At 46.8% G+C, this 26,766-nt stretch overlaps 1 protein-coding gene across 1 annotated transcript in view; it reads left to right on the top strand.

Annotated features, from left to right (window-relative positions):
- Positions 1-200: 200 nt before the first annotated feature.
- LOC115480808 (lymphocyte antigen 6E-like) overlaps positions 201-26,766 on the top strand; it is a 60,209-nt gene continuing 33,643 nt past the window's right edge. Inside the window, exon 1 of the mRNA XM_030219731.1 lies at positions 201-531. Within this exon, the coding sequence (XP_030075591.1) occupies positions 480-531 (52 nt within the window). The 5' untranslated portion in view covers positions 201-479. The remainder of the gene's footprint in view (positions 532-26,766) is intronic.

Here is a 26,766-nt window from a genome sequence, read left to right as displayed (position 1 = left end):
CAGTGGGGTATTTATAGTCCCAGATTGTACCCCTTGAAATCAGTGCTGCAAGTCCCATAATGCATGTAGATGGTATTTGGCAGACATCCAGGACTAGCCCACTATCTTCTTTCTGGAAATGGGTCACTTTGAAGCTGTGGGGCTCCTCTGGGGATCTGGCTCTGAAACCGAGGAGGAGGGAGCAATGGTACCACTGACGGCTCAGGATGCAGTGTTGTGGGGGTCCAGCCCAGCATGCCAGGGGAGCTGCAGCCCTGAGCTAGGCGAGGAGAGGAAGTGTTACATTCTCTGGGTTTTGCAAGTCAGTGGCAGATGGAGGTGGAGGTGAAGAGGAGTCTCCATCTTGAATCATTTAAGTTTCGTTTTCCTGTAAACCTGATCAGTCCTGGGTAACGAAAGAGTGTGCATCGTTTTGCAAGCATATAAAAAGCTGTCTCGGGGGAATTCGGTCTCATTGTGTTTGGAAGCCTCAGCTGAAGATGATGTCGTTTCTCACCTGCCTGCTGGCTGCAGCCCTCTCCGTGCAAACGGGTAAGAGAAGCATCTGATTATCATCTCTCTTTCAGCCATTTATTCTTAGTTTATAGATGCATGCAATAAATCCACTCTCAGAGAAAGGGAACTGGGTAAACAACGGTTTGGCGGCCCTTTCCAGTGTTTTGCAATAGATTTCATTTCATTTATTAGACTGATATCCCACAGATATCCAAATCTCAATCTAGTTCTATGTGCCTTACAAAAATTGGGGAAGGAATCGGTACATACCATCAGAGTCAAAATAAAATAAAATGGCAAAGCATGATACTAGATGACAAATATCAGTAATCCAGAATGAAAACATAATTATTATCAATAGCTTCTTTTAGGATCAGAGGCACTTGGCCATAGCTGGACACTGTTACTGGTGTTTTGTGTTCATAAACCACCTTTCTTAGTACAACCCAAAGATGCTTCCAGCTGTTTTAAAAGAAAATGCAACTTAAAGGCGAATTTCTAGCATCTGACCAGTATGCAAGCAATACTTGAAATGAATGCATGAAACACCTAAGACTTCTGGAACCCCACCTTGACCCTATCCTCATTTTCTAAGTCAGGATGTTGTCCCTTACAGGTGACAGTCCAAAAATTTTGTTCTGCCTCGTTCCTCATGACATTTATGTGATTTTTCATTTTTTTGTTTGTTTCTGAGGACAGTTAATGCACACTATTTGACAATACAGGAAAAGTCATGGCTTTTTTTCTCCTGTTGTTTCAGGTTAAAAGTGGTATGAAATGACATAGGGAAAACCCAAAATTTCATATTTTTCCCCATAACAGTGTGCACTGTTTCCCATGTTTTTTGAAATATCGATTATAATCTAGGGCTTCTGATTGATAAACATGGGATAAAATACCCCAGTGCCAAAACAACATTAAACTAGGTGTTTACTGGATCAACACCAAGAAACCACCGATTCCTCTAATGCGGTGGCGTTCCTAGGCTGCCTGACACCCGGGGCGGATCGCCGATGCGCCTCCCCCGGGTGCAGCGCAGCCCCCCCCCCACCGGCGAAATTACACCCTCCTTCCGGGTGCATTTTTACCTGCTGGGGGGGGGGGGGTGCCGCGCGCCTGTTGGCCGAGTCCGCTTGTTCCCTCCCTGCTGCTCCCTCTGCCCCTGTTCCGCGCAGAGGGAGCAGCAGGGAGAGATCTACCGGTGCCATATGAGCAGGAGACGCCATGATGTAAGACATCGTGATCTGCCATCCGTTACTTGGCCCCCTGATGAAGCATCTATATTAATAAATCCCACCTTGAACGTTCTGAAGCTCACTCCAAGGCAGAGAAGCTCACTCCAAGGCAGAGAAGCACAAAGATCCTGTAGTCTTCATAGGCTAGGACCAGTCACCCTCACTCATAGACCCGCCGTCAGCCACGCCCCATCTAATATAATAAAACGCACCCTCAACGTTCTGAGGACAACGTTCTATGAAGCCATCTGACGTCACTCCCAGGCTGAAGGGTTCGTGGATTCGTGGTGTGAAGCCTTCAAGCCAGCCAGCCGTCTCTGCCCCGCCCTCGCGTCAAACCAAACAAATCCGGAAGCGAAGCGTCAGGGAAGGAGGCGGCGCTCCCGACGTCTAGCCTTCCCTTCGCTGTGTTCCGCCTTCAAAAGAACACAGCGAAGGGAAAGCTAGACGTCGGGAGCGCCGCCTCCTTCCCTGACGCTTCGCTGCACGAACCGCCACGGAGGTAAAGTTAAAAAGAAGAAAAAAAACAAAAAGGGATGCATGGATGCGAAGGGGGGGCATGGATGCGAAGGGGGGGGGGGAGAAGAGGGCGGGCCAGGCTGGGACATGGGAGAGAGAGGAGCATGGATGCGAGGGGGGGTCATGGAAGGGAGAGAGGGGACTTGCTGGAAAAGGATGAATGGAGGCGGCAGGGGACAGAGGAGCATGGATGGGCATGGATTGGGAGGGCAGGGCTCAGGGAGAGAGGGGAATTACTGGAAATGGATGAATGGAGGGGGCAGGGGACAGAGGAGCATGGATGGGCATGGATTGGGAGGGCAGGACTCAGGGAGAGAGGGAAATTGCTGGATAGGGATGAATGGAGGGGACAGATGGGCATGGATGGATATGGATTGCAGGGCAGGCCTCAGGGAGAGAGGGCAATTGCTGGATAGGGAAAAATGGAGGGGCCAGGTGACAGATGAGCATTGATGGGCATGGATTGGAAGGGCAGGACTCAGGGAGAGGGGAATTGCTGGATAGGGATGAATGGAGGGGACAGATGGGCATGGATGGATATGGATTGCAGGGCAGGCCTCAGGCAGAGAGGGGAAATGCTGGATAGGGAAAAATGGAGGGGCCAGGTGACAGAGGAGCATGGATGGGCATGGATTGGAAGGGCAGGACTCAGGGAGAGGGGAATTGCTGGATAGGGATGAATGGAGGGGACAGATGGGCATGGATGGATATGGATTGCAGGGCAGGCCTCAGGCAGAGAGGGGAAATGCTGGATAGGGATGAATGGAGGGGGCAGGTGACAGAGAAACATGGATGGCCATGGATTGGGAGGGCAGGGCTCAGGGAGAGGGGAATTGCTGGATAGGGATGAATGGAGGGGACAGATGGGCATGGATGGATATGGATTGCAGGGCAGGCCTCAGGCAGAGAGGGGAAATGCTGGATAGGGATGAATGGAGGGGGCAGGTGACAGAGAAACATGGATGGCCATGGATTGGGAGGGCAGGGCTCAGGGAGAGAGGGGAATTGCTGGAAAAGGATGAATGGAGGGGGCAGGGGATAGATGGCCATGGATTGGGAGGGCACGGCTCACACTCTCTCTCTCATATACAATGTCTTTCTGACTCTCACTCTCACACACTCTGTCTCACACTGTATCACATTCACTCTCTATGTGCCACACAGTCACTCACACACTCGCTTGGTCTCATACACTCACTCTCACAGAGAATCTGTGTCTCACACACACTCTCTCTCTCGCCCACACACACACACTCCCTCTCACACTGTGTCTCACATACACACTTGCACACACTCTCATTCTCACACACACACTCTTTCACAAACACACTCACACCCAGACTCACTCTCTCTCTCACACACTCACACTTTCACTCTGACTCTCAAACAGTCACTCTCACATACACTCTCCCAAACATACACATTCCAAGGAAAACCTTGCTAGCGCCCGTTTCATTTGTGTCAGAAACGGGCCTTTTTTACTAGTCTGTACATAAAACGCTACCTCAACATTCTGAAGACAACCTGCTGAAGCCATCTGCAAAATCCCTAAACAGTTCGTAAGTTCATGGTGGTGAAGCCATCCAACTCACCATGTCTCTCTGCCCCGCCCTCGAGGGCGGAACACAGAGAGTAAAGGGATCCATAAAGGCACCCCTACCAACTGGCAACCCCCTCCAACAAACAACGACCCAGGCAGGGGGAGTGTTTCCGTACTCCTCCCCCTGCCTAGAAATCGCTACAGACTGCTGGCAAACTCCCCAACCACACGACCACAAAAGCCACCCGCAACCCTCCCCCCCCCCCCACACACACACACATAAACACACACACAAACGCACACACACAAACACACACACAAACAAACACACACAAACACACACTGAAACACAAACACACACACACAAAAAAACACACACACAAAAAAAAAACACAAACACACACACACACACACATACATACAAACACACACACACAAACGCAAACACACACACACACAAACACACACACAAACGCAAACACACACACAAACACGCAAACACACACGCACACTCAAACACACACACATAAACACACACACAAACACACATACACACACAAACACAAACACACACACACGCAAACACACACACACATATAAACACACACACAAACACACACACACACGCAAACACACAAACACACACACACGCAAACACACAGACACACACATAAACACACACACAAACACACACAAACGTCACACAAACATAAACACACACACATGCAAACACACACACACACACAAACAAACACACACACACGCAAACACACACATAAACACACACAAACGCACACACACACATAAACGCACACGCAAACACACACACACAGAAACACACACACATATAAACACACACAGAAACACAAACACACACACATACACATGCAAATACACACACAAACACACACACATGCAAACACACACACACACATAAACACACACAAACACATACACAAACGCACACACACACATAAACACACACAAACGCAAACACACACAGAAACACACACACACACATAAACACAAACACACACACGCACGCAAACACACACGCGCAAACGCACACGCAAACACACACACAAACACACATACACAGAAACACAAACACACAGAAACACAAACACACACACAGAAACACACACACGCAAACGCACACACAAACGCACAAACACATACACAGAAACACAAACACACACACAGAAACACACACACAAACAAACACACACAAACAAACACACACACACACAAACATACTCAAACAAACATACACACACAAACACACATACACACAAACAGCCTCGACGGTGCACCTCTAAGTGCCCCCCCGCCGCATTGCCACAACAACCCGTGCAACGGGGCATCAGAAAGCCCCTACCCCCCTTCCCTCCTCGCCGCATCACCCAACCCCTCCCCCGCCGCTTCACCAAGCCCCCCCCCCCCCACATCGACCACCTCGCCACCCGCGACCGCTAATACAAACTCTGTCCGGCGGCTGCTGCTGCTTCTATTCAGCAGCAGCAGCCCGTACATAAAGAAAACCAAAAAAAAAAAATCCTCCTAAAATGCACCTCCGTGGAGAACCATCTCACATTGGCTGATGTCTCTGCAGCCGCTCCTCCTCTCCCCTCAACGTCAGTGCCCCTGCCGGAAGACCCCGGAGAAACGCCGAGACGTCAGAGGGGAGAGGAGGAGCGCATGTGAGATGTTTCTCAACGGAGGTGCGTTTTAGGAGGATTTTTTTTTTGGTTTTCTTTATGTACGGGCTGCTGCTGCTGAATAGCGGAAGCAGCAGCCGCCGGACACAGTTTGTATTAGCAGTTGCGGGTGGCGAGGGGGGTTGATGAGGGGGGGAGGGGCTTGGTGATGTGCCATGGTGGGGGGGTCGGGTGATGCGCGAAGGGGGAGGACAAGGGGCTTTCTTTGGGTGCTGTGCCGGCTGGGAGGGGAAGGTGGGGTCTCGCTGGACATGGGTGGCTGGAAGGAAGCAGGGGGAGGGGAGGGTCGCTGCACATGGGTGGCTGCAGGGGGGGGCAGGGAACAGGGAGATAGGGATGGGGCTCCACACACCACATGGGTGCCTGCAAGGGGGACAGGGGATACAGGACGGACACTGCAGGGCGGGCAGGGGGACAGAAGGGTTGGTGGTCATCAGGGGGGACAGGTGGGTCGATGGACATGGCTGGCCACAGGGGAGGAACAGGGAAAAAGGAGAGGAGTGTCCTCAGACATGGGTGGCTGCACAGGAGAGGAGGGTCGCTGGACATGGGTAGCTGCAGGGGGGGCAGGGGGACAGAAGGGTCGCTGGATATGGCTGGCTGCAGGGGGGACAGGGGAGAGAGGAGGGACGCTGCACATGCGTGCCTGCAGGGGGACAGGAGGGATGCTGAGGGGGGGGGGCCTGAGACCACATGGGTGGCTGCAGGGGGAGCAGGGGAGACAGGAAGGACGCAGCAGGGGGAGAGGAGTGTTGATGGGCATGGATGGCTGCAGGGGGATGCTGGACATGGGTGGCTGCAGGGGGAACACGGGGAGAGGAGGGTCACTGCACATGCCTGGCTGCAAGGGGGCAGGGGAGAGGGAGGGGGTGAGGGGGTTCCTCACACCACACAGGCAGTCACTCATTCTCTGTCTGCCACATACACTCTCACTCACACACTCACTGTCTTTGTCCCTCTCTCACACAGTGTCACACAGAAACACAAACACTGTCTCTCACACACTCTCTCTCTCGCACAAACACATACACTCTGTGTGTGTGTGTCTCTCTCTCTCTCACATTCTCTCTCTGACAAACACGCTCCATCTCTCACACACGCTCTTTCTGAAACATACACTCCAAGGAAAACCTTGCTAGCGCCCGTTTCATTTCTAACAGAAACGGGCCTTTTTTACTAGTGTTTATATATTGTTTACTAGGGTTCAGCTTGTCACGTGGCTATATTTAGTCACTGCCATTCCATTCCAAGTGAAATAAAACATATCTCAAGTTACTTAACGTAAATTCTTAAAGATGTTCCACTTCAACGTTTCTTCACTAACTGCATAGAATTAATATTTTTGAACCGCTATGATTCTTCCTCTGGCATCTTGGGCCATTTTTACTGTATAACTTCTTTGTTTGCCATACTGGCTTAAATTTAGCTTTAATTTCACATTAACTTACTCATTTCAAGTATTATGACTGTAAACTCATTGGTTGCTAACTTTTAAGTAGAGAGGTGTGGTAGCCGTGTTAGTCCACTCTTAAAGGTTATCAATAGAAATCAAACAAAATAAAACATGAAAAAGAAAATATGATACCTTTTTTATTGGACATAACTTAATACATTTCTTGATTAGCTTTCGAAGGTTGCCCTTCTTCGTCAGATCGGAAATAAGCAAATGTGTTAGTTGATAATATATATAAGTGAAGCTTCAAAGCATTTCAATGACAGTCTAGCAAGGTGGGGAGTGGGTAGGAGGTATGCATGGGTACATCAAAGCATTTCATTTCATTGATAGTCTAACAGGATCGGTGCTAACTTTGGTAACCCGGTTCGATAAATTGTATGAATTTGTCTTCTCCTTCAGGTAATTGTACTGTATTTCAAGCCTCTTAAGACTTGTTATCTGTAAAGTCTCAATATTTTGAAGTATAACCTTGGCACACTAGCACACACCTGGAGCCTCTTTATTTCTGAAGTTTCCTTTATTGAATAAATATAGATAATTTACTCACAGTCAGATGTTCAGAAGTGTTGCCCCAAGGCACAGAGACTCCGTGATTCTGAGAGCTGTATCAAAGGTTGGAAATAGAAATCTGAAGAAAGGCAGCTTTATTGCAGAGGTGAGAAAATAGTTAAACAGGTAGAAGTAGCTCAGAGCTGGCTGGCTGGAAAGTGCAATATCTCATTAGGGAGATATAGTACAAGGTAAAAACTGAGTTTATTCCAGGGAGCTTAGCAGGACAAATGCTGTCTGAACCAAGATGGAGAATGCCTCATGGAGAAAGAGAAGCCTAGAAGGGGCTCACACAGGCCCAGGGAGGAGGAGGTAAAGGGACCAATAGGGGCAGAGCCTGCCATCAGGTAGCTGGGATGGTCCCAGAGGGCAGCTGTCGATTGGAGGGAAAGGTCATACCTGGCTGACCTCTCGGGACAGAGATAGTAAGACTGTCCAGGAAATGATAGCAGGTATATAAAGGAGCCAAGCTTGGCTGAGAAAGAGAGGTCATTGCAGCAGGATAGACCAATAGTAAAAGTCCTTATACAGACAGGCAGGTGTGGTTGCATTACATGTGAGACTACATTACACACAATGCATTGCTCATATATCTTTGCAGCAAGGACTGCAGCAGTAAAACATCCTTAGAAGTGAGAATTACAGTAAAAGCATTAAACACATTTTAGGGTCACACTATAAACTAGTGCAAGGCTGTCGGAGGATAGCACACTCCCCGCCTGGTATCAGTAGATACCACTATCATTATTATCACAATTTATCAAATTAATAGCATGAAAAGTCCATTATTTGCATTCAGGCTGTCCACCAGCTGTAGGGTCATCTTCTTCATCACATAGGAGCTGAAACGAGAGACAGACAACCACAACACTAAACAAGAGAAAAGAGAGAGAGTCTTTGAGTCTCTGGTCTTCATTGGTGGATGGTGGCTTTCTTTTCTTGTGCTTCTTTGGGTGGTCCAAGGAGCAAAATCTTGGTGGTGGGTCATATGGGACATTCTCTGTAGACAAGATGCTTCGTTGGGTGCACTGTTGCTCTTGGGTGGAGACCTGAAAGGTGAAAATGTCATTTTTCAGGTCCCAGCTTAGGCCAAGGCTGCATAAAAACGAGGGTGTGCCCACTCCCAAGTCTAGGTCTTTCAGGTCTCTAGCATGGTCTACTGAAAGGAATGACTTATCTTTACTGAACTCTTTGTTCGTTATAGTCAGGAACTCTTTATCTTCTATTGAGAAGGCAGGTTTGTCTTTATCTTTGCTGGTCTGGAACACTGAGTTTCCTAGGTGTTCTCCTAAGTCTGCTGAAAAGACTGTTTTGTAGAGTGTTGGGACAATGCTTTGTTCCTTGTGGGCGGGAGCGTGTTTGGTGGTCAGGTGGTTGGTACATGACTCGAACAAGGAAGAGCGCCCACTTTCTAGGGCATTGGTGGAAAGTACATTGACACTTGACTTTCTTGTTGGCTTGAGGCAGACATTGCCTACTATTGTCCAACCCAAGTTAAGTCGGTCTGTGTAGGGAGCGCTGCTTGGGCCCTTGCATGACTCATGGTTGTCCAGGAATTCTGATGCATTTGTGTCCAGCAAGAGTGGGATCTATGCATCTGAGTTCAAGGGTGTGAGCTGGTCAGTTATGGGCCTCAGGTGGGGGTGATTCCAGATAACCTCTGACGTGGGAATCTCATCCTTGCAATCTGATATCTAGTGACATTCAATTTGTATGAGTGACCGTGACATGGCGCTGCCATCCATAGCTTCTATCACATAACCGCTTGCTGTTTGCCCTGCCACCTGTATGACCCATGCACAAATTTTGATGCTGTATAAGGAGTAGTTTTGGTGGGTGTCAAACAGGTCATAGCACTCTGATCTCATGAGGGACCTGTTGCTGTGCTCGTCTATGATGATGTGCATTTCGGCTGCTTTGTCATACTGTCCTTCAAGATGCACTTTGGCCTGGCATGTCTTGGTGCAGGATCTCCCTTGCGGTTTCCTTCACACACCTTTGTGCATCTCAGAGTGACTTGGAATGTTGGCGCCCTCTCTTCCTCCATTTCCCCGCCATGATTTGACTCTGGGTTAGAGTTTGGTTCGGCACCATCTAGGTGTAAGGCATAGACATGTTGGTTGCTGCCACATTCTGTACACTTGATAGGCACTCTGCAATCTTTGGTGAGATGATCTGAGTTCAACTCTTCTGCACGTGTGGCTGTTTCCTTTCCCAACCAGTGTAGCAGCAGATACATCTCTTGCTTAGGAGTAAGCCTCATATTTGCTATGGCATCCTTGGAATCGGATTTCCATGCCTTGTAACGCTCAGGATGGTCATTGAACTGGGTAAGCTCTGCGCTCCCCAGATCTTTGCGAGACAGATACTCTGCTGGCTTATCTCTTGCTGTGGTTTCAAGTTGAACAGCTGACGTCACTGCTGGTTGGTTGGCTTGTGCCCTTCTGAAGCCTGATGAAGAGTGTGGCTATGCGGGCCCCTCTTGTTCAGGCCAAGGGAGTTCAGCTGATATCCTGCTTGAGAGTGACTGCTCAGGTTTCTCTTGCCTCCACCCTGCGTAAAAGCCCAGAATCTGTAGCTGAAATGAAGGGTTTCCGTTAGTGCATTTTTCTGGAGCAAGTGCCAGTGGTAGTGCATCCTTATGCATACATGTTTGTGGATCACTCTGATGGCAGCCTGCCTCCATGGCGCGCTTTTCCTTGGGCTTGCTTATTTCAGGTGAATTAGACTTTGGTTTAGAGGAGCATTCTTGCTCAGGATCTGACGACTTTTCTGCGTCAGAATGTGACTGCGTGCTTTTGTGAGCCAGGGCATGAAACATCACACGTTCTGCTGTTCACTGGGCAGAATCTTATGTGATGATGTGGCTGAGCTGGCTCTCCCCGCCATCCTGCCTTATACAGTGAAACCTCGGTTTTCGTTGACTTCAGATTTCATCGGTTTCGGTTTTCGGCGTTTTTTTTGTCGAAAATTTTGTCTCGGTTTTCGTTGGTCACCTCGGAATTCGTCAACTTTTTACAGAGACCACACATAGGCAATCTGTTACTTCTAATAAATGTTTGCTATTCTTTTGGGTGAACCAATGTGGCGGCAAGCTCCACCTACTGACTTCAGCCCACATAATGGCTGGCTAGATAGGCTGGTTCATGCCATCTCCTGTTCTCGAATCTCAACCTATTATCCTTGAGTCGCCCCACTCCTTGCTCCTGACCTACCCTCAGTCTCAGAAGAAGCGGCAGGGTAATCTGCACTTGCGCGTTTCGATTAGTTCGCCTTTCCCGAGTCGCGTTTGAATGACGTAAGGGCAGAGGGAGTCAGAAGTTGCGAATGCGAAGTGGCGCGGTGTGGCAGTGTAGATTGATAGTGAGGGTGTGTATGTGTGCCCACGTGCAGGTGTGTGTGTATAACTGTACACTTTCTTTCTGCCACTCTGTCTGCAGAGGAGAGAGTGGGTTTGGAGCAGGGGCTGCGGCTTTTTGCCGCAGAGCGTTACTTTTTCCTTGGTATCCGGCTGAGTGTTGTTCCCGGCCGTGGGCACCATGGAGAACTTTGAGTTCAGTCTTTTGGCACTGAAGAGCCTCGTTCCGCAGAGTGAGAAGAGCTGCAGCACGAGCGAGCTGGGCAAGCTCCTTTCTCGGCAGGTGAGTGTGCTGTGAAGGGGAGAGTAGCCGGCGGTAGTACCCAGTCTTTACTTTCGGTACTGGATGTCTTGTGGTAGTGGGGGAAAACTCACTTTAGATCTGGTTGAGCTTTGTTTAACCTGGATCTTCACAGGAAGTATGACCATATGTTGCCTCGGTTTTCGTCGGTTTCGGTTTTCGTCGATAATTTTCGGACGAATTATCGACGAAAACCGAGGTTTCACTGTACCTTCTTCAGGAGCCTTTACTTGGGCATCTAGGACAGCTGCTTCTTCCGCTTGCTGAAACAACTTCCAGGCGATGTCTAGCTGAGCCCAGTTCCCAGGTAGCACCAGAGTCTGTGGTTGAAATGAACTGTTTCCTTTGGCGCATTTTTCTGGAGCAAGTGCCAGAGGTAATGCATCCGTATGCATACATACGTGTGAATCACTGTCACACGGGCCTGCCTCCATGGCGCGCTTTACCTTGGGCTTGTCTATTTCATGTAACTTAGATTCTGATGAAAGTAGATCAGGTTCCTCAGGATCTGAGGGCTCTTCTGAATCAAACTGCTTCAGTGCGCTAGTAGGTGGTGGGGTGTGTGCCATCACATAAGCTGTGGAGGTACTTAAACATAGACACAGCTCCCAGGGTTGCGGAATCTCTGTACCCTGGGCAATGTGTCCAATCATCAGACCGTGAGTAAAGTGCCTATTATATTTCAAGATATTGAGACTTTACAACTGACAAGGCTTGAAAGGCCTGACAGTAAAAACCAAAGTAAAAACTGAATAATTGCTAGTGAACTGAAGACACCTTCAGCAGGATGGGCGTGCCTGAGAAGGAGCCTTTTGTACTGCATTTGATCAACCGGAGAAGGCAGGCTTGTGAGGAGAGCAGATTGGGGCAACACGGTCTTAATAGAAACCACAAGCAATACAGTGGTGGAAATAAGTATTTGATCCCTTGCTGATTTTGTAAGTGTGCCCACTGACAAAGACATGAGCAGCCCATAATTGAAGGGTAGGTTATTGGTAACAGTGAGAGATAGCACATCACAAATTAAATCCGGAAAATCACATTGTGGAAAGTATATGAATTTATTTGCATTCTGCAGAGGGAAATAAGTATTTAATCCCTCTGGCAAACAAGACCTAATACTTGGTGGCAAAACCCTTGTTGGCAAGCACAGCGGTCAGACGTCTTCTGTAGTTGATGATGAGGTTTGCACACATGTCAGGAGGAATTTTGGTCCACTCCTCTTTGCAGATCATCTCTAAATCATTAAGAGTTCTGGGCTGTCGCTTGGCAACTCGCAGCTTCAGCTCCCTCCATAAGTTTTCAATGGGATTAAGGTCTGGTGACTGGCTAGGCCACTCCATGACCCTAATGTGCTTCTTCCTGAGCCACTCCTTTGTTGCCTTGGCTGTATGTTTTGGGTCATTGTCGTGCTGGAAGACCCAGCCACGACCCATTTTTAAGGCCCTGGCGGAGGGAAGGAGGTTGTCACTCAGAATTGTACGGTACATGGCCCCATCCATTCTCCCATTGATGCGGTGAAGTAGTCCTGTGCCCTTAGCAGAGAAACACCCCCAAAACATAACATTTCCACCTCCATGCTTGACAGTGGGGACGGTATTCTTTGGGTCATAGGCAGCATTTCTCTTCCTCCAAACACGGTGAGTTGAGTTCATGCCAAAGAGCTCAATTTTTGTCTCATCTGACCACAGCACCTTCTCCCAATCACTCTCGGCATCATCCAGGTGTTCACTGGCAAACTTCAGACGGGCCGTCACATGTGCCTTCCGGAGCAGGGGGACCTTGCGGGCACTGCAGGATTGCAATCCGTTATGTCGTAATGTGTTACCAATGGTTTTCGTGGTGACAGTGGTCCCAGCTGCCTTGAGATCATTGACAAGTTCCCCCCTTGTAGTTGTAGGCTGATTTCTAACCTTCCTCATGATCAAGGATACCCCACGAGGTGAGATTTTGCGTGGAGCCCCAGATCTTTGTCGATTGACAGTCATTTTGTACTTCTTCCATTTTCTTACTATGGCACCAACAGTTGTCTCCTTCTCGCCCAGCGTCTTACTGATGGTTTTGTAGCCCATTCCAGCCTTGTGCAGGTGTATGATCTTGTCCCTGACATCCTTAGACAGCTCCTTGCTCTTGGCCATTTTGTAGAGGTTAGAGTCTGACTGATTCACTGAGTCTGTGGACAGGTGGCTTTCATACAGGTGACCATTGCCGACAGCTGTCTGTCATGCAGGTAACGAGTTGATTTGGAGCATCTACCTGGTCTGTAGGGGCCAGATCTCTTACTGGTTGGTGGGGGATCAAATACTTATTTCCCTCTGCAGAATGCAAATAAATTCATATACTTTCCACAATGTGATTTTCCGGATTTAATTTGTGATGTGCTATCTCTCACTGTTACCAATAACCTACCCTTCAATTATGGGCTGCTCATGTCTTTGTCAGTGGGCACACTTACAAAATCAGCAAGGGATCAAATACTTATTTCCACCACTGTATATACCATAATGAATACCCTCAAACTACTCCTAATAATCTACTCCCTAACACTGATCCACTTAACACTAACCACCCCACTTGCAGAAAACAACATCAGACCCATACTACACAATCATCATAGATTGATCAAATACACCACACCTCACCAAACTGTTAACAACCTAAACAAAGGAAGAACACTTACATGCGAACAACCACAACAGAAGGGAAAGAAGGGCCCAAACAAACTCACCTCAACAAAGAAATGACAACTAACAAAAGTCCACTTCACACCAAATACAGAAGACCCATTCCAAACAATCCAAGTGGGCCATGTCAACGCCAGATCCGCTGTAAATAAAACATCAATACTACTAACAGACTGGATCATGTCAGAAAACCTCAACCTACTCTTCCTCACTGAAACTTGGATCCATGTCCAAAAGGACCCTATAATCCTAGACCTGTGCCCTCCAGGATATAAAATCACACACTGGACCAGAAAAGAAAAGAGAGGCGGAGGCATAGCACTAATCTATCGGTCCCACTTTACCACCGAAACCACTGCCGAGTCCATAACACCTCAACTTGAAATTGCCTCAATCAGAATCCACAACAAAACCCTACGCGATCATGTGAATTGTGTTTTGTTTTGCAGACCTCCAGGTAATTGGAACGAAGGCCACACCAACTTCATGGACTTCATTTCAAAATCTTGTGTAACCAACTCCAATATATTAGTATTATCGCTCTCCTCACCGCGGAAACAGTCACCCAGGCGATTAATAGGTTCTCCAACTCTCACTGTAATTTGGATACCTGCCCCAACTACCTAATAAAATCTGCCCCCCACCGCTTCTTAGCAGACCTTACATCCCACTTAAACTACATGCTTCAATAAGGTCTCTTCCCTAAGAAAAATGGGAACATCCTACTCACCCCAATACCAAAAGATCCCAAGAAAAAAATCAAACAAAATCACTAACTACCGCCCAGTAGCATCAATCCCACTGGTGGTCAAACTGATGGAAAGCATGGTAACCAAACAACTTACTGATTATATAAACAAATTCACAATATTATATGATTCACAATCAGGATTTCACCCCCTCCATAGCACTGAAACAGTACTAATTACTCTCCTAGCCAAATTCAAGCAGGAAATACCAACAGGCAAAAGCATACTTCTCCTCCAATTTGACATGTCCAGTGCGTTCAACATGGTAAACCATAAAATACTACTAAGACTCCTAGATTACATCAGGATTGGCGGACACATACTTAGTTGGATCAAGGGTTTCCTAACCACTGGAACATATCAAGTGAAATCAAGCTCAAACATATCATCACCGTGGAAAGCAGAATTTGGAGTATATCAAGGATCACCACTATCACCGATCCTTTTCAGCCTAATGATGACCCCACTAGCCAAATCCTTATCTAAACAAGGCCTTAACCCTTTCATCTATGCAGACGATGTCACAATATACATTCCTTACAAACGTGATCTGACAGAAATCACCAACGAAATCAAGCTCAGCTTGAATATCATGGACTCATGGGCAAACGCATTTCTACTAAAACTCAACACAAAAAAAACACACTGTCTCATCCTCTCATCCCAATACAATACGAACAAAACCCACAAACATAAACACCCCAGATTATACCCTCCCTATCTCAGACAGCCTGAAAATTCTCGGTGTTACAATTGACCGTAACCTCACACTAGGGAACCAAGTGAAATCTACAACAAAGAAAATGTTTTTCTCAATGTGGAAACTCAAACGCGTGAAACCATTCTTCCTGAGGGAAACATTTCGTAACTTTATATAATCAATGGTACTCAGTGCTTTTTTTGTAGAAAAAAAGGTGCCGGTACTCATTATGGGCGGGGTCACCACATATGGCTCCACCCCTATGATAGCCACACCCACATTAACCACACCCCCTATACCAGCCATGGCGCATATAAACAGACATCATTGAAAATATTATAGTACTATAGGAGAAAAAAATAACGTGATTTTTTTTCATGATAAATAATCTCTGTAAGCTCTTACAGCTCCAGTATACCCAGTGCAAAATAAGACAGCCAATGTAAATTCTCAAATTGGACATATTACAAACACTAAAATGAAAATAAAATGATTTTTTTCTACCTTTGTTGTCTGGTGACTGTTTTTCTTTCCATAATGGTCCCAGTCTGTGATTCTGCTTTCCTTTGTTTTCGCTTAACTCTTCTGTGCCATTTGTCATTTTTGTCTCCTTTTTCTTTGCTTTCTTCAATATTTTTCAGGCTCTCTCTCTGTCCAGATTTAATTCATTCTTACTATCCATTCTTTAATTTCCTTCATCTACCTGTGGCTTTTCATCTTTTCCTCACCCTTGTTCTTCCCCATGCCCCTTCCTCTTATTCTCCAGTCTTTCTCTACTCCCCTTTTCCATCCAGCAGCTCTGCTTTCTCTCCCCATCCTTCCAGTGTCTCCCCTATTTCTTTCTGCATTCTTCCATCCAGCGTCTTCCCTCTTTCTCTCCCCATCCTTCCGTTTTCCCTCTCTCTCTCTCCCCATCCTTCCATCTGTTTTTCCCCCTCTCTCTCCCCATCCTTCCATCTGTTTTTCCCCCTCTCTCTCCCCATCCTTCCATCTGTTTTCCCTCTCTCTCCCCATCCTTCCATCTGTTTTCCCTCTCTCCCCAATCCTTCCATCTGTGTTTTCCCTCTCTCTACCCAATCCTTCCATCTGTTTTTCCCCTCTCTCCCCAATCCTTCCATCTGTTTTTTCCCTCTCTCTCCCTATCCTTCCCTCTGTTGGTTTCCCTCTCTCTCCCCAATCCTTCCCTCTGTTGGTTTCCCTCTCTCCCCAATCCTTCCCTCTGTTGGTTTCCCTCTCTCTCCCCATCCTTCCATCTGTTTTCCCTCTCTCTCCCCATCCTTCCATCTGTTTTTCCCTCTCTCCCCAATCCTTCCATCTGTGTTTTCCCTCTCTCTCCCCAATCCTTCCATCTGTTTTTCCCCTCTCTCCCCAATCCTTCCATCTGTTTTTCCCTCTCTCTCCCCATCCTTCCCTCTGTTGGTTTCCCTCTCTCTCCCCAATCCTTCCCTCTGTTGGTTTCTCTCTCTCCCCAATCCTTCCCTCTGTTGGTTTCTCTCTCTCCCCAATCCTTTCCTCTGTTGGTTTCCCTCTTTCCCTCTCTCCCCAATCCTTCCCTCTGTTGGTTTCCCTCTTTCCCCAATCCTTCCCTCTGTTGGTTTCCCTCTTTCCCTCTCTCCCCAATCCTTCCCTCTGTTGGTTTCCCTCTTTCCCTCTCTCCCCAATCCTTCCTTCTGTTGGTTTCCCTCTCTTCCCAATCTTTCCCTCTGTTGGTTTCCCTCTCTCCTCAATCTTTCCCTCTGTTGGTTTCCCTCTCTCCCCAATCCTTCCCTCTGTTGGTTTCCCTCTTTCCCTCTCTCCCCAATCCTTCCCTCTGTTGGTTTCTCTCTCTCCCCAATCCTTTCCTCTGTTGGTTTCCCTCTTTCCCTCTCTCCCCAATCCTTCCCTCTGTTGGTTTCCCTCTTTCCCCAATCCTTCCCTCTGTTGGTTGCGTTCTGAGTCTTAAAAAAAAACAACTAAGTGCAGGACTCGCCCGGAGTGTCACGGGGGGGGGGGGGGGGGGGGGGGGGGGGGGTGGGGCGGGCAAAAAAAGGTGCCGGTACGCCGTACCGTTGCGTACCGGCACAAAAAAAGCACTGATGGTACTAAGCCATGTAGACTACTGCAACAGAATTTATGCGGGACACAAAGAACAAATTATAAAGAAACTTCAGACCGCTCAAAACACGGCAGCCAGGCTTGTATTCGGAAAAACACGATTCGAAAGCGCCAAACCCCTCCAAGAAAAACTGCACTGGCTCCCAATCAAAGAACGTATTGCTTTCAACATCTGCAGTCTGGTTCATAAAATTATCTATGGCGAAGCCCCGGGATACATGACTACATGACAGACCTCATAGACCTACCAACCAGAAACACAACAAGATCAACAGAAACATACCTAAATCTCCACTACCCAAGCTGCAAAGGACTCAAATACAAATCAACCTATGCATCCAACATTTCCTACATAAGCACACAACTATGGAACGCATTACCAAATGCCGTGAAAACAACTTATGATCACCTAAACTTCCGGAAATCATTAAAAACTAACCTGTTCAAAAAGGCACCCTACCGACCCAACTTAAATGCCTGTACCCTGCAACACAACGAAACCAAAGCTTGTAATGGACATATAATAACTCTTCCTCTCTACGATTCCCTAATGTGCCTATACACATGAACCTTATTCTACCACAACATTACTGAATTTGTTCATACCGGAATTAGCGAACGCCTTTACGGTACTATGTAAGCCACATTGAGCCTGCAAATAGATGGGAAAATGTGGGATACAAATGTAACAAATAAATAAAATAAAAGCTGCTATAAGAGATTTTAATGAACTCAGCCTGTGCCTTGTCAAAGAATTTAGGAAAGTTGTCAATATAGCCAATTCACTTTTCCTAATTACCAAATTAGGACTTTCAAAACAAAAAATATTCTTTAAAAAAAGGAAAAATGGTTCTTCTCTCCAGTGGGAACCTAAGTAGTCCACCTATGTATATAAAAAATATCTGTATCAAAAATAAACTTCAAGTATACAAGATTGGTCTCTGGTGTTCTCTAACAATAAACTTTATTTTGATTCTGTAACAGGTTCTTAAACACAAATAGGCATATTTTCAAAGCACTTAGCCTTCCAAAGTTCCATAGAAACCTATGGAACTTTGGAAGGCTAAGTGCTTTGAAAATATGCCTAAAAAGTCTCATATACCATTCCATTACCAATATAATATGTACTAATAGCTTTTTAATGAGATCTTTTATAAAAATGTGCCCAGTCATCAATCTCAATAGCGAACATACTTAACACAAACATTAAAAAAGTTCTGCATACAGCCACAGACCTAAATTTGTCCCTTCAATGTACTATTAGAAAGGAACTTTTAATAAAGAAATATCACATCACCAGATATTCAAAATCATGATTTCCATTATTCTTTGTGCAACCCTTTGTGTTCCCCAAAACTTCTCTCACAAATACTTTAATGCCCAAAAGACATTCTAATGGTAAACATCAACTGGGACTATGTCTAACATAATAATTCCATGTATCCAACTATGTATATGATGCAACACTACAGTTAGTGCTCATGTAAACCATGGGCCCTGAAAGTGGGATTCCCATACTTACTTGTCTAATTTCTCAGAATTAATCTGCTGAGTGGAGCCTCAAGAATCTTGGGCAAATGTTTCCTCCCTCGGGGAAACTGTTCCTTAACCCAAATCTTGGGGTTTAGTCCTGATTCTCTTTCTCCACTTTTGAGAACCAGTCAGAATGAGCCTCCTTTTGCCCAAACTGCTAGATTCTGACCTATAGAATCTGTCATCTGGCTCCCAGTCATATGTGCCTAGCCCCACTAGGCTACTCAAGCACCCCCTATTGGATGACCCATGCCCTAAACAATCTTGATTAGCCACTCTGCAAATATAAGGGCCCAATCAATAAACAAGAAAAATTGTATTCCCTCACACAATTTGTGTTTCCCATGAATATTCTTTAACTCAGGAAATAAAATAGTCCTGTATATGATATATAGGTTTTCTCATGCAATATTCATATTGTCACAAGAAGGCAATGCCAATCACTGTAGAGAGTTCACAGACCTTTGCTAAGGGAAGAACAAAGAACTATGTTAATGTCTGATAATTCACCAATAGGGACATTATGATTTTAGGGACATGCAGCTGAATGCAGGGAGAAAAGAAACAGAGAGGTGGACAAACACACACACAAAAAAAACTTTGGAATTTCTTACATTATGCAACTCTAGAAAACAATTCAACTATCATTTCCTGTGGTAATTAATTTTAGTTCTTTGAAACATACAGTATGTACAAGCTGAAAGACAGTAGAGATAGTTTTCTTACATGGGGCACCAATTTGTAGAAGGTACATAAGTACATAAGTAATGCCACACTGGGAAAAGACCAAGGGTCCATCGAGCCCACCATCCTGTCCACGACAGCGGCCAATCCAGGCCAAGGGCACCTGGCAAGCTTCCCAAACGTACAAACATTCTATACATGTTATTCCCGGAATTGTGGATTTTTCCCAAGTCCATTTAGTAGCGGTTTATGGACTTACTACTTAACATTTCTAAAGCGCTACTAGGGTTACGCAGCGCTGTACAATTTATCATAAAGGACAGTCCCTGCTCAAAGAGCTTACAATCTAAAGGACAAGAGGTAGACAAATTGGGGCAGTCTGGATTTCCTGAAAGGTGAGAGTTAGGTGCCAAAGGCAGCATTGAAGAAGTGGGCTTTGAGCAAAGACTTGAAGATGGGCAGGGAGGGGGCTTGGCGTAAGGGCTCAGGAAGGTTGTTCCAGGCATAGGGTGAGGCGAGGCAGAATGAGCGGAGCCTGGAGTTGGCGGTGGTGGAGAAGGGTACTGAGAGGAGGGATTTGTCCTGTGAGCGGAGGTTTCGGGCGGGAACGTAGGGGGAGATGAGGGTAGAGAGGTAGTGAGGGGCAGCAGACTGAGTGCATTTGTAGGTAAGAAGGAGAAGCTTGAACTGAATGCGGTATCTGATTGGAAGCCTGTGAAGTGACCTGAGGAGAGGGGTGATATGAGTAGATCGGTTCTGGCGGAATATAAGACGTGCAGCAGAGTTCTGAACAGATTGTAGGGGGGATAGATGGCTAAGTGGGAGGCCGGTGAGGAGTAGGTTGCAGTAGTCAGGGCGAGAGGTAATGAGAGTGTGGACGAGAGTTCGGGTGGTGTGTTCAGAGAGGAAAGGGCGAATTTTGCTGATGTTGAAGAGGAAGAAGCGACAGGTCTTGGCTATCTGCTGGATATGCGCGGAGAGGGAGGAGTCGAAGATGACTCCGAGGTTGCGGGCAGATGAGACAGGGAGGATGAGGGTGTTATCAATTGAGATAGAAAGTGGAGGAAGAGGAGAAGTGGGTTTTGGTGGAAAGACGATGAGCTCGGTCTTGGACATGTTCAGTTTCAGGTGGCGGTTGGACATCCAGGCAGCAATGTCGGATAAGCAGGCCGATACCTTTGCCTGGGTCTCCGCGGCGATGTCTGGTGTGGAGAGATACAGCTGGGTGTTATCAGCATAGAGATGATACTGGAAGCCATGAGATGAGATCAGGGAGCCCAGGGAAGAGGTGTAGATTGAGAAGAGAAAGGGTCCAAGGACAGATCCCTGGGGAACACCAACAGATAATGGGATGGGGGTGGAGGAAGATCCATGAGAATGAACTCTGAAGGTGCGGTGGGAGAGACAGGAGGAGAACCAGGAGAGGACAGAGCCCCGGAACCCAAATGAGGACAGTGTGGCAAGGAGTAAATCATGATTGACAGTGTCAAAAGCGGCGGATAGATCGAGGAGGATGAGGATGGAGTAGTGGCCTCTGGATTTGGCAAGGAACAGGTCATTACAGACTTTAGAGAGTGCTGTTTCTGTCGAGTGAAGAGGGCGAAAACCGGATTGAAGTGGATCGAGGATGGCATGAGAGGAGAGAAAATCGAGGCAGCGGCTGTGAACGGCACGCTCAAGTATTTTGGAGAGGAAGGGTAGGAGGGAGATGGGGCGGTAGTTGGAGGGACAGGTAGGGTCAAGTGATGATTTTTTGAGGAAAGGTGTGACTACGGCATGCTTGAAGGTGTCAGGGACAGTTGCAGTGGAGAGAGAGAGGTTGAGGATATGACAGATGGAGGGGGTGACAGTATGAGAGATGGTGGTAAGTAAGTTGGTGGGGATGGGATCAGAGGAACAGGTGGTGCATTTCGAGGAGGAAAGAAGGCGAGCGGTTTCCTCCTCAGTGATGTCAGGAAAGGAGGAGAAAGAGGCCTGGGTTGGTTGGTTGAGGGAGAGGGTTGAATGGTGAAGAGGAGGAGATGGCTTGCTAGTGAACTCAAGGTTGATCTTTTGCACCTTGTCACGGAAGTAATCAGCCAGTGATTGAGGAGAGAGCGAGGGGGGGGTGGGAGCGGGGGGCACTTTGAGGAGGGAGTTAAGGGTGGCGAAGAGACGACAGGGGTTGGAGCTGAGAGAATTGGTCAATTGGGTGTAATAGTCCTGTTTGGCAAGGAATAGGAAGGAGTGGAAGGAGGATAGCATGAATTTGTAGTGAAGGAAATCTGAATGGGTGCGAGATTTCCTCCAGAGGCGTTCGGCAGATTGGGCGCAGGAACGAAGGTAGCGGATGCAAGGGGTCAGCCAAGGCTGAGGATAGTACGCTTTGTGGGACGGGAGGTGGATGGTGCGAGGGTGTCCAGAGCAGAGGAGAGAGTGGCATTGTAAGCGGAGACAGCCTTGTCGACAGACTCGGAGGACATGATGGAGGGGAGGAGATTAGAAATACTAGAGGATCAATAGCCTGGAGATTCCTGGAGGTAGTGGTAAGAGTTGGACGGGGCTGGGGGGGGGGGGGGGTGAAGAAGTGTGAAGGTGATCAGGTGATGATCAGAGAGAGGAAGAGCTGAAGCATGGAAATTGGAGGGAGAGCCGGAAGAGGAGAGGACAAGGTCAAGACAATGGCCGTCTCGGTGAGTAGGGGTGGTGGAGCATAGTTGGAGGTTGAAGGAGGATGTTAGAGTGAGGAACTGAGAAGCGTGAGGGTCAGATAGGTCATCAACGTGTATGTTAAAGTCTCTGAGAATGAGGGACGGAGATGAGGGTTCAAGAAAAACGAAAAGCCAGGCATCGAAGTCGGTGAGGAAGGAGGAGAGGGATTTATTAGGGGGGGCGGTAAATGACTGCCACTCTGAGTGGCAATGGGTAGAATAGCCGGATGGAGTGTGCTTCAAAGGATGAGAAGCAGTGAGACTGCGGTAGGCGGAGGGGTTGGAAACTACAGGAGGGCGAGAGTAGTAGCCCGATGCCTCCACCGCGGCCAACTGGGTGGGGAGTGTGGGAGAAGAGATAACCTCCATGGCAAAGGGCCGCGACTGAGGCAGAGTCGTCAGGGGAGAGCCAGGTTTCGGTTAGGGCGAGCAGTTGAAGGGAACGAGAGATGAAGAGATCGTGGGTGAAGGGCAGTTTGTTGCAGACCGAGTGGGCATTCCACAGGGCACATGAGAAGAGGAGGGAAGAGGGGGGAAGGAGGGGAATAGAGACGAGATTGGAGACATCATGGATTCGTTTGCATGGATAGGAGGAGGCCAGGTGAGGGGGGGCCTGGATTAGGATTAATGTCTCCCGCGGATAGCAAGAGGAGGAGTAAGAGAGTGTGGAGGAGGGTGGGGGTGGTCGGGCGATGAAGACGACGAAGACGGGATGCACTTAGTAGGAACGGTGATGGGTTAATGGCAGGAAGGAAGTGTTGAAGGTTAAGAGCTAGGAAGGAGGAGGGGGACAAAGATGGTGAGGTGGTGACGGATGGGGGTATTGCCGTAGCGAGCAGGACAGGAGGGGACATGGGTGGGCAATGAGTTCCAGCGGTAGACAGCGGTGGGGGGAGGGGAAAAAGATTAGGAAGGGACAGGGCAAGGAAGAGAATGTGGTCAGGGGCCATAAGTAGTGATTGAGGTGTAGCAGGTGTGTGTGTAGTGACTGAGGTGTGAAGCGGATAGAAAGAGCGGAAAAGCTGGATTGGAGGCTTGGAATTGATGGAATTGATGGGCTGGAGAGCAGGTAAGTCAATGGCTGACAAGTTAGCAGGCAGGCAAGTAAGTCAATGGCAGACAAGCTAGCAAGCAGGCAGGCAGGTTGGTTGATGGGTTAACAGGCAGGCAGGCAGGCAGACTTGTCCTTTAGGAAACCGTCTAACCCTTTTTTAAACTCTGCCAAGCTAACCGCCTTCACCACGTTCTCTGGCAACGAATCCCAGAGTTTAATTACGCGTTGGGTGAAGAAAACGTTTCTCTGATTTGTTTTAAATTTACTACATTGTAGTTTCATCGCATGCCCCCTAGTCCTATTATTTTTGGAAAGCGTGAACAGACGCTTCACATCCACCTGGTCCACTCCACTCATTATTTTATATACCTCTATCATGTTTCCCCTCAGCCGTCTCTTCTCCAAGCTGAAAAGCCCTAGCCTCCTTAGTCTTTCTTCATAGGGAAGTCGTCCCATCCCCGCTATCATTTTAGTCGCCCTTCTGTGCACCTTTTCCAATTCCATTATATCTTTCTTGAGATGCGGCGACCAGAATTGAACACATTACTCAAAGTGCGGTCGCACCATGGAGCGATATAACGGCATTATAACATCCTCACACCTGTTTTCCATACCTTTCCTAATAATACCCAACATTCTATTCGCTTTCCGAGCCACAGCAGCACACTGAGCAGAAGGTTTCAGTGTATTATCGATGACGACACCCAGATCCCTTTCTTGGTCCGTAACTCCTAACGTGGAACCTTGCATGACGTAGCTATAATTCGGGTTATTTTTTCCCACATGCATCACCTTGCACTTGCTCACATTAAACGTCATCTGCCATTTAGCCGCCCAGTCTCCCAGTCTCGTAAGGTCCTTCTGTAATTTTTCACAATCCTGTCGTGAGTTAACAACTTTGAATATCTTTGTGTCATCAGCAAATTTAATTACCTCGCTAGTTACTCCCATCTCTAAATCATTTATAAATATATTAAAAAGCAGCAGTCCTAGCACAGACCCCTGAGGAACCCCACTAACTACCCTTCTCCATTGTGAATACTGCCCATTTAACCCCACTCTCTGTTTCCTATCCTAAAACCAGTTTTTAATCCACAATAGGACTTTTCCTCCTATCCCATGACCCTCCAATTTCCTCTGTAGCCTTTCATGAGGTACCTTGTCAAACACCTTTTGAAAATTCAGATACACAATATCAACTGGCTCCCCTTTGTCCACATCTTTGTTTACTCCTTCAAAGAATTGAAGTAAATTGGTCAGGCAAGATTTCCCCACACAAAAGCCGTGCTGACTCGGTCTCAGTAATCCATGTCCTCGGATGTGCTCTGTAATTTTGTTTTTAATAATAGCCTCTACCATTTTCCCCGGCACTGACGTCAGACTCACCGGTCTATAATTTCCCGGATCTCCCCTGGAACCTTTTTAAAAAATGGGTGTTACATTGGCCACCCTCCAATCTTCCAATACCACGCTCGATTTTAAGGATAAATTGCAAATCACTAGCAGTAGCTCCGCAAGCTCATTTTTCAGTTCTGTCAGTACTCTAGGATGAATACCATCCGGTCCAGGAGATTTGCTACTCTTCAGTTTGCTGAACTTCCCCATTACGTCCTCCAGGTTTACCGTGAAGTCAGTAAGTTTCTCCGACTCGTCCGCTTGAAATATCATTTCCAACACCGGTATCCCACCCAAATCTTCCTCGGTGAAGACTGAAGCAAAGAATTCATTCAGTCTCTCCGCTACGTCTTTGTTTTCCTTTCTCACCCCTTTTACCCCTTGGTCATCTAGCGGCCCAACCGATTCTTTTGCCGGCTTCCGGCTAATATACCGAAAAATGTTTTACTATGCTTTTTTGCCTCTAATGCTATCTTTTTTTCGTAATCCCTCTTGGCCTTCTTTATCTGCGCCTTGCATTTGCTTTGACACTCCTTATGCTGCTTCTTGTTATTTTCAGACGGTTCCTTCCATTTTCTGAAGGCATTTCTTTTAGCCCTAATAGCTTCCTTCACCTCACTTTTCAACCAGGCCGTCTGTCTTTTGGACTTCCGCCTGTCTTTTCTAATTTGTCGAATATGTTTGGCCTGGGCCTCCAGGATGGTATTTTTGAACAGCGTCCATGCCTGTTGTACAGTTTTTACCCTCTCAGTTGTCCCCCTAAGTTTTTTTTATTTTGAGAAAATAAAATATATTGTCCCATGTATGATCAGTAAAACTGGTCTTTTCATTAGAGCTGCATAACATCTCATTGCAATAAGAAGGGAAGACTGGGAGAGAAGTCTTTCTCCTTCCAAGTCTCCCTGAAGTTTGACAATCCAAATGCTCACATTTAAATGCATATGAGGCAATTGGTCCATCTACACAGAATTCCATAGCATCAGCAAGACATACTTTTAGTATTCTGAACTTAATCTAAACAAATATACTAAAAGTCTAAAGGATAAAGGCATAGTGCAGTGGGAAAGCCTGTTACATATCATTTCTCAACTGCTTTTAATAATAGACTAACTTTTATAACCTTTTTTCTTTAGAAAAACACAGAATATAATTTACTTTCTAAAAGGATATATCTTTCACAAATGCTGGTCAGTTCAGGCTTTCTGTAACCAATCTTACCTGAAGGCCTTTCTTTGTCAATAACTCACTTAAGACAATTTCTTGCATTTCTTTTTTTTTCCCAGTTCCACACAGGCATGTGTGCAAACCTTTAGGGAAGCAGTCTCACAGCTGCAGAGTCTAGCAGCCTTGACTGACTTACTTCTGAATTTCTTTCTCAGCACCAACATTTTATTAGCAATAATCAGCATGACAGCACATTCCCTTACATGATCACAAAATTGGTAAACAATATATTCTTTTCTTTCTCACATATTGCTTGTAACGCTTACAGCACACCTTATCATCTTTGGCTAGAATACACACACATTTCCTGGCTAGACTACACATATATTTCCTCTCTTATGCCTGGTTTCATGTCTAGTCTCAAGGTCCTGCATAGTACATTTAGTTTCAGCAGTTACAGACAACAGATAATATTAGTAACATAGTAAATGACAGCAAATAAAGACCTAAACAGCTCATTCCCTCCAAGGTTACGGCTCTCATCATGAGAAAAACATAACAAATCTTCTTTATTTGGCTGACACAAACTCTCCACTTCTCCTTGGTCCCCTACTGGACCTAACAATTCTTCATCATATGACTGACAAACTCTCTACTTCTCCTTGATCCCCTACTAGAACCCTTCCACATAATCATACATACAAACAAACACACACATGACAGATAATAATACATACAAGCACACACACACACCCGTGACAGATAATGTTACATACAAACACACAGCCCTCAAGACAAACTTAAACATGTACAACCCCCCCCCCCCCCCACACACACACACAAACACC

Source organism: Microcaecilia unicolor, chromosome 1, assembly GCF_901765095.1.
Source record: "Microcaecilia unicolor chromosome 1, aMicUni1.1, whole genome shotgun sequence".
Lineage (NCBI taxonomy): Eukaryota > Metazoa > Chordata > Amphibia > Gymnophiona > Siphonopidae > Microcaecilia > Microcaecilia unicolor.
The sequence above is the reverse complement of the archived record's forward strand: the minus strand, read 5'-3'. Positions and strand labels throughout refer to the sequence as shown.